At 48.6% G+C, this 12,204-nt stretch overlaps 1 protein-coding gene across 1 annotated transcript; it reads left to right on the top strand.

Moving 5' to 3' along the window:
* The first annotated feature begins 7,706 nt into the window (after window positions 1–7,706).
* Window positions 7,707–10,432, top strand: Zcchc3 (zinc finger CCHC-type containing 3). Its single transcript, XM_026402137.2, has one exon. It carries the CDS (start codon window positions 7,707–7,709, stop codon window positions 8,910–8,912), a length of 1,206 nt encoding a protein of 401 aa, XP_026257922.2. The 3' UTR covers window positions 8,913–10,432.
* The last annotated feature ends 1,772 nt before the right edge of the window (window positions 10,433–12,204 follow it).

Below are 12,204 nucleotides of genomic sequence, written 5' to 3'. Positions count from 1 at the left end.
CTTTTTCTCCCGCATCATCGTTTTCCCTCTCCTTTTCATCATCCCATTGGTATAGCGAATGTTTTCATTTCTTCTATTAAAAAAAAAAAAAAAAACAGTGAGAGGTGGGATTGTAGTTCTGTGGTAGAGTGATTGCCCAGCATGCACAGGCCCTGGGTTCATCCCTCCAACAGAATGAAAAAAATAAATACGAACCACTTCTCCAGCTGTACCCTCTTTTTCTGCTTCACTTTACAGCAAAACTCCTAAAGAGGTTTGCCTGTGGATTCCTATTCCTTTCCCCAAAATTCAAGATTTTCACTCCCTACCTCATCTTTGGAATTACCCTTGTCAACAAATCAGTGGCCTCCTCTTTCCTAAGTCCCTTGGTCACTTTCCAGTTCTCCCCTCATTTAGCCTGCCTTCAGCATTGAACATGGCAGATTACTCCCTCCCTTGACATATTTTCCTTTTTTCTTTTTCTTTTTTTTTTTAAAGAGAGAGTGAGAGAGGAGAGAGAGAGAGAGAGAGAGAGAGAGAGAGAGAGAGAGAATTTTTAATATTTATTTCTTAGTTCTCGGCGGACACAACATCTTTGTTGGTATGTGGTGCTGAGGATTGAACCCTGGCCGCACGCATGCCAGACAAGCGCGCTACCGCCTGAGCCACATTCCCAGCCCTCCCTTGACATATTTTCTTAATGTGTTGTCCAGGAAGTCCCTCTCCCTTCAGTTTCTTTGCTGGCTCCTTCTCTTTTATTATTAAAGCATCCCAGGGCTCAGACTCCACCCTCTCCCTCTTTTTCTCTTACTTCATTCCTGCTCCCTTCCAGGGTCTTGGTGTGGATGTCATCTGTATTCACGCAAACTCACATCTCCAGCCCAGAACTCCCCCCTGAATTCCATCTACGAACATCCAACCCCCTACTTGACATCTCCACTTGGGTGTCTAATAGAAATCTCTAACCTGCACACGCAAAAGGGGGTGATTGAACAAAGGAGAACTTTGTCACAGAGCTACCTCCCCAGCCCATTTGTTTATTTGTTTGCTTGCTTGTTTGTTTGAGATGAGGTCTAAATTGCTTAGGGCCTCCTCAAGTTGCTGGACTGGCCTTGAATTTGTAATCTTCCTGCCTCACTCTCCCAAGTCATTGAGATTTAAGGCATGCACCACTATGGCTAGCTCCAACCTTTATACCTCTTAAAAATCATGGGAGAAGCCGTGCATGGTGGTGCATGCCTGTAATCCCAGCAGCTCTGGAGGCTGAGGCAGGAGGATCATGGATTCAAAGCCAGCCTCAGCAATTTAGCAAGGCCTTAAGTAATTCAGCGAGACAGTATCTCTAAATAAAATACAAAAAGGGGGTGGAGATGTGGCTCAGTAGTTAAGCACCCCTGGATTCAATCCCAGGTATCAAAAAAAAAAAAAGTAAAAATCATGGGAGAATGTTTCAAACGGCACTGCCCACCAGAGTAAACAGAAAAGGCTACTATGGCAAAAGCAACAAGCCTGGGCATTCTAGCTACCCAGGCCCCTCTTGGCTGCCCCTGAATGTGAGGGAATCACTATTTTGGGTACTCCCATTTGCAGAGCCCACTGTACTACAGCACTCTGACTGGGAAGCTCTCTGTACCAGGAAACCATTAAAAAATAGCAAGGAGCATCAGGCGTGGTGGCGAACACCTAAAACCCCAGTGGCTCAGGAGGCTGAGGTAGGAGGATCGTGAGTTCAAAACCAGCCTCAGCAAAAGCAAGGTACCAAGAAACTCAGTGAGACTCTGTCTCTAAATAAAATATAAAATTGGGCTGGGGATGTGGCTCAGTGGTCAAGTGCCCCTGAGTTCAATCCCTGGTACCAAAGGAAAAAAAAAAAACAGCAGGTAGCAATATATGGTAGACCCAGGTGTGGCGGCCTACCCAACAACTGTTCTCTACTCCATCCCAATTAATAGACCCTGACCTTGTCCGTTATGCATTTGTTTTAGAGAAGGTGGCCCCAGCCCCAGTCCCAGCTCCAGTAGTTATGATTGGTCTGAGATAGGCTTTGTGGGCCTATTACCCTTACCAGTTACAGAGCTAGTCATAGGCAATCAAAGTCCAGCCAAGGAGGCAGGGAGAGAAGTCTACTCAGAGACTTTGGGGAAAGGTTTTAAACACTCTTTTTAAAACACAGTGCAGAGGGGCTGGGATTGTGGCTCAGTGGCATGAGGCACTGGGTTCAATCCTCAGCACTACATAAACATGAAATAAAAATATTGTGTCAACCTAAAATGAAAAAAAAAAAAAACAGTGCAGAAAATCATCCTTTATCTGCTAGTAAATATTGTCATGTCTTCTCGGGATTCCTGGATTGTGGAATTGTGAGGAGAGTTCGCCAAAGAGGACATACTGAGAATGGTAAAGGGGAAAGTTGGGGAAACCTGTTCCTTGATAGCATTTCTGGGTCATTAAGTTAGCCAACCCTGTCACCTATCTAGAAATTACTCAAGATTAAATAACAAATCATCTTGCTGGGTGAATCATTTAGAGTTGAGTTTTCTGACACGTGCAGGCCAAAAACATCCTACTAAAGTCTACATATGGAAGATCAAGATAGAAGAAACCTGGGCCCCTGACAATCTTGCAACATACAATTAGCTGCCTACGCTGCCTGCCGGCCAAATTCTGTGCTGTTTCATTAAAAAGAAGTAAACTCCCAGCTGGCATGGGGACACATGCCTGTAATCCCAGCAACTCAGGGGGCTGAGGCAAGATGATTCCAAGTTTGGGACCCTCAGCAACTCATCGAGACCCTGTCTCAAAATAAACGTTTTCACATTTTAGAAATGAATACACTTAAGCATGTTTAAAAGGCTGCCCTTGTAATCAAGGCCAAAACATATTTGAGGGGCCATTGACGATCATTGTTGTAACATCAAAGCTGATGTTTGAACTGAGATTGAAGATACTGCACTTATCCCTGTTTGAGTGGCATTTCTGTTTCGTGAGCACCTGGTATAACCTCCTATTTCACTGTAGCTGGGCAAGATGAAGTGGCCTTTCCTTCCTGCAGGTGTGAAGGTGAAGTGTGACAGAGGATGGATCCGGTCTGCTTGGCTCCAGCCTGTCCCTGACTGTGAAGCCACAACACCAGGTCTGAGCTGTGTACCTCCAGACTTATGACAGAGAGAAGTTTCATTCTTATCTTTCCATTATTCTAGAATTTTCTGCCATTCGGTTATTTCAAACTAACATAGTAAGTTTCCTAAGAACTCAAAAACCAGCTGTCACTAAGTGCTCACAGAGCACTAGGTAACTGTTGTCCCCCCTGCAATCATCTGTGAAGACAGAGAGGAAGACATGGCCTAGCTCTCAAGGATCTCAGAGATACTCCTGAGACAGGTCCCTTTACCCCCTCAGTCTCCTGTGTAAAGTGGAAATAATGATACCTTAGCCAAAGATGGCAAACTTGTTGGCCTGGCCTAGCCTGCACACATCTATCTGTCCTGGGTTGTTGCTGTTGTTTGTTGTGGTATTAGGGAATGAACCCAGGGCCTTGCACATGGTAAGTGCTCTACCACTGAGCTACATCCCCAGACCTTTTTATTTTTGTTTTTAAAATTTTTTTTATATTTATTTTTAGTTCTCGGCGGACACAACATCTTTGTTTTTGTATGTGGTGCTGAGGATCGAACCCGGGCCGCACGCATGCCAGGCGAGTGCGCTACCGCTTGAGCCATATCCCCAGCCCCCCCTTTTTATTTTTAATTTGGAGACAGGGTCTCACTAAGTTGCCCAGACTGATCTCAAACTTGCAATCATTCTGCCTCAGCCTCCCAAGTCCCTCGGATTACAGGCATGGGTTCAGACCCCAGTACTGGAAAAAAAAAAAAAAAAGATAAAGTGAACCCAATCCACAAGTCAAATCTTTTCAAACTACAAATGAAAATCTTTAAAGTCAGAGACGATGCAAAAAATGTCCAAAATATGCTGAGTATGAGAGGTCCTGGCTGATACAGTAAGACAAGAAAAAGCATGAAAACTAAAAAGAAAAACAAAACCTTCCTTATTCACAAACAACAGGACTGTCAACATAGAAAAGTAGATTCCAAAACCACTGGAACCTACTTTGAGGCATTTATCTTCACTGAGGCATTTAATTTGTATGTATGGTTTGCATCCCTGGAAAAAGGCTCTCAGGATTATCCCTTCTATATTTTCATGGTCCAGAATGCTAGCTGAGGGTGTCAATAGGATGAACCTGAACTGACAAAATGGGAGCAGGTGACCCGGGTATGGTTGGCACACATCTGTAATCCCAGCAGCTTGGGAGGCTGAGGCAGGAGGATCCCAAGTTCAAAGCCAACCTCAGCAACTTAGCAAGGCCCTAAGTAACTCAGTGAGACTCTGTCTCTAAATAAAATACAACATAGGGCTGGGGATGAGGCTCAGTGGTTGAGTGCTCCCAAGTTCAATCCCAGGTACCAAAAAAAACAAAATGGGAACAGGTGACTCTGCCACTTTTCTAGGTCTTTGAGCTGCACATCAACTCTGGGGCTGATCACACCTCGCTTGTCCCACCTACGTGTAAGGTTCACAGCCATTTCCCCAGCTCTGTGATCATCAGTGGTTTCCAATTTGCCGATGTAACCACGCTTCCTCATCACAGTCAGAAACCGAAGATGACTCTGGAGAGTGGCCTAATAAGGACTTGACTTTTCAGCTCTGTGAATGCTCTTGAGAGCATCAGCCAGGACCTGCATGCGCACCATTATGGCAGTACAAAAAGGAGGCAGAAAGAAACCATGGAAAAATTTTCAGGTTTCACCTTTGTTGCTAAATATGGGGTCAGTACTCAAAGTTCAATTGTGTTCCCTCTAACTACCATCAACAAACAATATATTTACATTTATGATAATTTCACTTACAGTAGCATCCAATCCATATAACATCTTGGAATGTATCCCAAAATTGAGATTTTTCTGGAAAAAAAAAATATGCTACTGAAATTCAACCTGCATGCAGTGGCCCACATCTGTAATCCCAGTGGCTCAGGAGGCTAAGGCAGGAGGATCACAATTTCAGAGTCAGCCTCAGCAAAAACGAGGAGCTCAGCAACTCAGTGAGACCCTATCTCTAAATAAAATACAGAAAAGGGCTGGGGACGTGACTCAGTGGTTGAGTGCCCCTGGGTTCATTCCTCAGTGAAAAAAAATTTTTTTTCATAAAAAAAGAGATCTAAATAAATGATAAATTAAGTAGGGTCATAGATGGCGAGACTCAGCATTTTAAATGCCAGTTCTGTATAAATGCAATGTGATTTCAACTAAAATGCTATGGCTTTTTGGAATTTAGTAGACTAGTTTTAAAACTTATATGGAGGTTCCAGATATAGCTTAAGAATTGTAAGGAGAAAAACGTTTCCCATAAAAGAAGAAACTAGAGTTCAAGTTCTTCTTTAGAAATGGATGATCTGGCCACAGTGGACCCTCACCTTGACTTTTGTGGATTTTCAATGTGATTGTTACCTGGACTTAGGTAAGATCATAAGTGATTATTTAGAATACATGTTCTGCTGGTTTTGTAAATATCCTCGCATGGGAAGACTTGAGCAGGCAAGCAGAAAGAGTAAGAGAGTGGGAGGTATGGATCTAAGACTGATATTTTTGGTAATATTGAGGTTCTGAGCATGACCATGAATGAGTGGCTGAGAAGGGATGGAGGAAGGTGCATCTGGGGATATAAAGCAAGGGAACTGGGAAGTGCAAGTGGCACAAGAGTCAGGGATTATTGACTTTTCTGAGACCTGGAGTTGGAGGCAAAGGAAAAGATGGTAAGCTAGTAATAAAGATTCGAAATACTAAGAAGAACTTGGGTGTGGTGGCACATATGTATAATTCCAGCAAGATGGGAGACTGAGGCAGGAGGATCTCAGTTGGAGGCCAGACTAGGCAACTTAGCAAGACCCTGTTTAAAAAAAGTTTGTTTTTTTTTTTAAGAGAGAGAAATTTTAATATTTATTTTTTAGTTCTGGGCGGACACAACATCTTTGTTGGTATGTGGTGCTGAGGATCGAACCCGGGCCGCACGCATGCCAGTCAAGCGCGCTACCGCTTGAGCCACATCCCCAGCCCCTAAAAAAAGTTTTTTGAAAAGGACTTGGGGTGGGGGTGCTGGATGCAGTGCCACATGCCTATAATCCTTCCCAGTGGCTCCAGAGGCTGAGGCAGGAAGACTGCAAGTCTGAGGCCAGCTTCAGCAATTTAGCAAGATCCTTAGCAACTTAGCTAGACCTTGTCTAAAATAAAAAGGACTAGGGATATGGCTCAGTGATTAAGCACCCCTGGGTTCAATCCCTGTACCAAAAAAATTAAAAAGGGCTGGTAGTATAGCTCAGTGATAAGAATGCCCCCTAGATTTAATCCCCTTAAAAAAAAAAAAAAAAAAAGCTAAGTAGAATTTGGAAAATGTTTTAGAGAAACAGGAGAGACTCTTAACAGTGGAAGAAAGGAAGAATTAACTAACTTTCCTAGGAATCCACTTTGGACCAAGCTCTTTGCCATAGGTTACATGAACCTATAATGCATGAATAGATAAATTAATTAGTTTGATAGTTATTAACATATTAATAGTAGTCCTTTGAGAGTAGCTATTGAGAGTTACCTACACAAGGGACTGCCTAAATCTGCCAAGTGATCAAACTTCTCTCTTCAAACTCCTGCCTCCTTATCTGTAAAATAAGTGTATTTAGAGCATTGTATTCCGAAGAGTCCATGTGTTAAAGTCTGCATGCAGTATGCTCAGCGTAATATGGGGCACTTAAAAAGCACTCAATATATTATAATCATCATAAGTACAAGAGATGTTTTTTAAAAAACAAAAATGCAATGACTTACTTGAAAAATGCATCAAAAAATAAGGACGAACAAATGGACAATGGGATTAGTACAGTAAAAGTTTTGACAGGTGTGGAGGGGCACACCTGTAACACCAGTGACTGGGGAGACTGAGGCAGGAAGATTCCAAGTTGGAGGCCAGCCTCAGCAATTTGGCAAGACCCATCTCGAAGAATAAAAAAGACTGGGGATGCAGCTCGGTGGTAATGTAACCCTTGGATCAATTCCCAGTAGCTAATAATAAAGTTGTTAAAGTGGCAAAATTTCCACTAAAATTCTTTCTTTCTTTTTTTTTCCTTTGTTTTCAAATGCTCTTGATCCAACGTTAGGAGGGGGAATCGTGCATTGTGGTACACTTCGGGGGAAGGGACAGCGAAGTGCGGCTTTTGTTTGTTTTTAAATTTGAAAGTCACCAAAAAAAACAAACAAAATGAGCGAGATCTCCCTCTACACCGTCCCGCCTTTCGGCCGTGGGCCGTTAAACATCGCGGCTTGAATGAAACCATCGAGGATCGCTTGCGAAATGCCAAATCCTCGAGAGCGAGGCCGAGGCTGCCAAGCCCGCCCGGGCGCAGGGCCGCCGAGCTCCCCGTCCCGCGGCGGGAGGAGGGGCCGGAGCCGGCGCCTGCGGAAACAGGGCTCAGCCGCTGCCGGGCCCGGGGGCCGGCGCCGTCCAATATGCGCTGCACGTAAACACTCCTGCGGGGGGGCGGGGGGACGGGGGAGAGAAGCGTCGAATTTCAAAAAAAAAAAAAAAAAAACTCCAAACCCCACAGCCCCGGGCGGGCGGGCGCGCGCGATGGGCGCCCTTTGGCTGCGGGAGCGAGTGGAGGATGCTGGGAAGGAGGTAAAATGGCCACCGGCGGCGGCGCGGAGGAGGAGAGGAAGCGGGGCCGGCCGCAGCTTCTGCCCCCCGCGCGGCCCGCGGCCCGGGGCGAGGAGGCCGAGGGCACGCGCGAGAAGATGGGCTGGGCCCAGGTGGTGAAGAACCTGGCCGAGAAGAAGGGCGAGTTCCGCGAATCGCGGGCGCCGCGACGCGAGGAAGAAGGCGGCGGCAACGCGGGAGGCGGACTCAATGCTCCCGCGGGCCTGGCGGCGCCGGGCCTCGGCGACTTCCCCCCGGCCGGTCGCGGGGACCCGAAAGGCCGCCGGAGAGACCCGGCGGGGGAGGCGGCCGACCCCCGCAAGAAGAAGGGCGCAGCCGAGCCGGGCAGAAGGAAGAAGGCCGAGGCGGGGGCGGCCATGGCGGTCCCCTCCAGGCCCGGCGCGGCAGAGGACGCGGCCGAGCGGCCCCTCCAGGATGAGCAGGCGGCGGCCGCGGGCCCGGGCAAAGGTCGCTTCCTCGTGCGCATCTGTTTCCAGGGTGACGAGGGCTCCTGCCCGACCCGGGACTTCGTAGTGGGCGCGCTCATCCTGCGCTCCATCGGCATGGACCCGAGCGACATCTACGCAGTCATCCAGATCCCCGGCAGCCGCGAGTTCGACGTGAGCTTCCGCTCGGCGGAGAAGCTGGCCCTGTTCCTCCGCGTCTACGAGGAGAAGCGCGAGCAGGAGGACTGCTGGGAGAACTTTGTGGTGCTGGGGCGGAGCAAGTCCAGCCTGAAAACGCTCTTCATCCTCTTCCGGAACGAGACGGTGGACGTGGAGGACATCGTGACCTGGCTCAAGCGCCACTGCGACGTGCTGGCGGTGCCCGTGAAAGTGACCGACAGGTTTGGGATCTGGACCGGGGAGTACAAGTGCGAGATCGAGCTGCGCCAGGGGGAGGGCGGGGTCAGGCACCTGCCGGGGGCCTTTTTCCTGGGGGCCGAGAGGGGGTACAGCTGGTACAAGGGGCAGCCCAAGACGTGCTTCAAGTGTGGTTCCCGCACCCACATGAGCGGCAACTGCACGCAGGACAGGTGTTTCAGGTGTGGGGAAGAGGGGCACCTGAGCCCTTACTGCCGGAAGGGCATCGTGTGCAACCTCTGTGGCAAGCGGGGACACGCCTTTGCCCAGTGTCCCAAAGCAGTTCACAATGCCGTGGCGGCTCAGCTAACCGGCGTGGCGGGGCACTGAACGCCCGCCCGCCTGCCTGCCAGGGTGAACACACAGCCAGCTTACCCCTCTTAAGTGCCAAAACTTTTTTTTAAACCATTTTTTATCGTTTTTGAAGGAGATCTTTTTAAAACCTACCAGAGACATCTCTCTATGCCTTCTTAAACCGAGTTTACTCCATTTCAGGCTGTTCTGAATTGGTGGCTCTTACCAGAAATGTAGCGTGCAGATATGTCGCCCCCCCCCCTTTTTTAAATTTATTTTCATTTTTGTATTTGAAGGGTTTTTTTAATTCCTTTTTTTTTCCATTTGTTTTGGGGGTTTTGTTTTGTTTTGTTTTCTTGTACTTTTTACTGGCCCCTCCCCATACCTTTTTTTCTCCCCGGATTTTTACCATTCGGGCTGCCTTTGCCCATCTTTACGCCCCACCATGAGGTGCGGGGTCCAACACCGGTAGGCGCTCCATCAGTGTTTGTTGAATTGAAAACATTGTTGACCGTGGCTTCTGTCAGAGTGTCTACCTTCTGCAGCTCTCCCTCGTCCCCTTTTTAATTTGCTGCTTCTAATCTCTGTGGTCTGAGAATTTGTGGAACCAGTGTTGTTAGAAGTGTATATAATCTAAACCAATAAGCTCTGAATGGTGGCTGAGGGCCTCTCTTATGGCATAAAAATGCATGGACTTTGTGGCAGCTCTTCTGGTGGCTCAGAAACCATTTTTCATAGAATCATGGAATCTAGAATTTTCCCTGCTTGGAAAGGACCTCAGAGTTGGTTTGGACCAATTCCTTGGTTTTTCAGCAGATGAAACATACCCATGGAGATGAAATGACTGGGTCCAAGTTGCATAGCTGTCTGGTGCCAGAGCCAGCCCATAGTAGAGTCCCCGACCCCAAGCCCGGTGCTCATCCCACTACCTCTCACACTTCACAACAATTTCCTCAACACTTGAGGGCCCAGAAAGGCTGATCTCTCCACAGTGACAAACCCAGAGCAAAGCTGAGCTATCTGGGGGAGGGAACAGAAAGAGAAGGTTTGGCAGGGGTTTTGGAATATTTGGAAGATAGGGAAGGGACTGAGGCACAAACTCCATGGTGCATTCATTGCTCCCTGGAGGGTCATATCTGAATTAAATGTGCCAGGTCCTTTGGAAGCCTCCTCCTTCCTCATTCATCGGCACCAGTGAGAAACGGGGGTGCCCCTGAGTAAAGACACCTACCAAAGGTTTACATTTGCACCTTAGCCTCAGTAGCTAGGAACCCTACAGAAGGAGCTAGCTGGAGCTCATCTGCAACCTCCTGACCCTCAGGAGAAAGGCGGTTTACCAGTTATGAGTGAGCTGTTAACTGTAAAATGTACTTGGGAGATAGGCCAAGCAAGAGGGCATGGGCCAACTAAGTGTTATCAAGTTGAAGTAGAAAAGACAATACACTGCTTTTTAGTTTTTGTCTTCTTTTGCTATATGTTTTGCTATTTCCTTGTGGCTTAGAATGTAAAATCAATTGTTAAAAAGTTTTGTTCTAAATAAATATTTATCTTTTGTATTGCTATCACATTGAGCTGTTTCCTTCTAAAGTGTAAGGTGCACAGTTACACAGACACCAGTTCAATGCAACTCCCTACACACCATTTGTTTATCCTGCAAATGTATTTACCGCCCCTGCAGGCAACACTTAGCACCTACTGTTGTGCCAGGCCCACTGGAGTTCTTACCTAAACTCAGTGCAGCATCAGTCACTCGGTATACTGTTAAAACGCACGTTTCAAGCCCCGACCCAGGTCCAAAGACTGACTCACTGGAGCAAGCTTCCGCAAGCATTTCTGATGGGCAGCCAGGTTTGATGACTGGACTGCAGACCAGTGGGGAAGAGGAAGATGAGATGTGGGCAGTTATCTTAAGTGCCGTGAATGGGATACAAAGCATCTTGGCTGTTAGAAAAATGCCATCTCTTCCAGCTGAACAGGAGAAGGGGTTCTGGTGGAGAGGGAGAAATACCTCAGCTGACACTTTTCCAAACTCCTCTCCCAGACCTTTGGGCCTGAGGGCAGAATAGGGTCCAGGTCTGAACTCCTGGGTTCAGTTCTCTGCAGACCCTAGAAACAACCCTCCGAAGGACTTTCTAGCTGTGATAAAGAGTTAAAATTTTTCCAGTATATTGATTCTCTGGCTCAGTGATTTGAGCTGATCTGGGGCCTGGTAGGCTCTTGAGATTCCAGGGCCAGCTCAGCCCCTCTCCTTCCTGTGTCCCACAGCAACCAGACCCGCCCTCCCCGTTCCCCCATTTCCCCCTTCTCTGCCAGCGGTTTCCCTCCCTCTGACAGCCCTGGAGGCCGCTGGCCGGGAGAAGGCCTGCTTTCACCAGGCTCCCCACCCCCTTCCGTGCAGCTGGCTCAGCGCCAAGACACCGCCACGGTGGAAGGGACCTTCCCTCCCGCGCTCCGCCCCCCACTCTCCAGGAGCAGCCGGGAAGAAACTGTTTCCCTGCCCATCCCCCACAGGATCCGCTCCAGGACCGCCTGCCCAGCAACCCAGGGACTGAGCCAGGGGCTGGATCCCAGCTAGCCTCCCCCGGCTTCCTCCCCAGATCAGGCAGCCCCCAAGTTACAATGCTTCACTGTTCGTGGGAGCCCCAGCCTGAGGCTGGCTGACTAGCTGATTCATGCCACGCACTGGGGGGCCCTCCGAGCTGGGCCCTGCCGGGCTCTGCAGAGCCGCCATGAGCAAGGAGGGCGCTTGCCGGGACGGGAGCCTGTGGCCGAGCGGGCAGGCTTCACAGTTGTGTACAGCGTCTTAAGATACTGGGCTGATGGCCCGCGATCATGGCTACTGGGGAGACTGACGCAGAGGCCAGCCTAGACAACTTAGCAGGACGCCCCCCCACACACACCCTTTTTTTTGCCGGCTCAAAAAAAAAGGTATTTGTCCTGGGGAAGAAACCAGCCAGCCAGTATAGAAACGTCTGAAGCAAAGCTCTCCCTAGGAGGCAGCACCTTGCCTGAAACCCGCGGGATGAGAGGGCCAAGAGGGGAGCAGAGACCGCCCGCCCACAGAGAGCTCACTGCGCATTCCAGCTGGCCGGGGCTCACAGCCAAGGTTGGAAAGACCAAAAAGAGGTGACACACGGGGCTCCTCGGCCTATCTAAGAATGGAATTTTGCCTCAGCCTCCTCCATTTCGTTCTCTTTCAGCCCATGTATACGAAGCACCAAGCCTTTTCCCTTTCTCAGCAATGGAATGTCGCAGGGAGCAACTCCCTGGGGTCAGACTGTTAATGTGTTGCCCGGCCAGCCATGAGCAGGCCGGTCAGGGAGCACGA

Source organism: Urocitellus parryii, chromosome 6 (assembly GCF_045843805.1).
Source record: "Urocitellus parryii isolate mUroPar1 chromosome 6, mUroPar1.hap1, whole genome shotgun sequence".
Lineage (NCBI taxonomy): Eukaryota > Metazoa > Chordata > Mammalia > Rodentia > Sciuridae > Urocitellus > Urocitellus parryii.
Note: the sequence above shows the minus strand (reverse complement) of the source record. Positions and strands in the feature narration are given on the sequence as shown.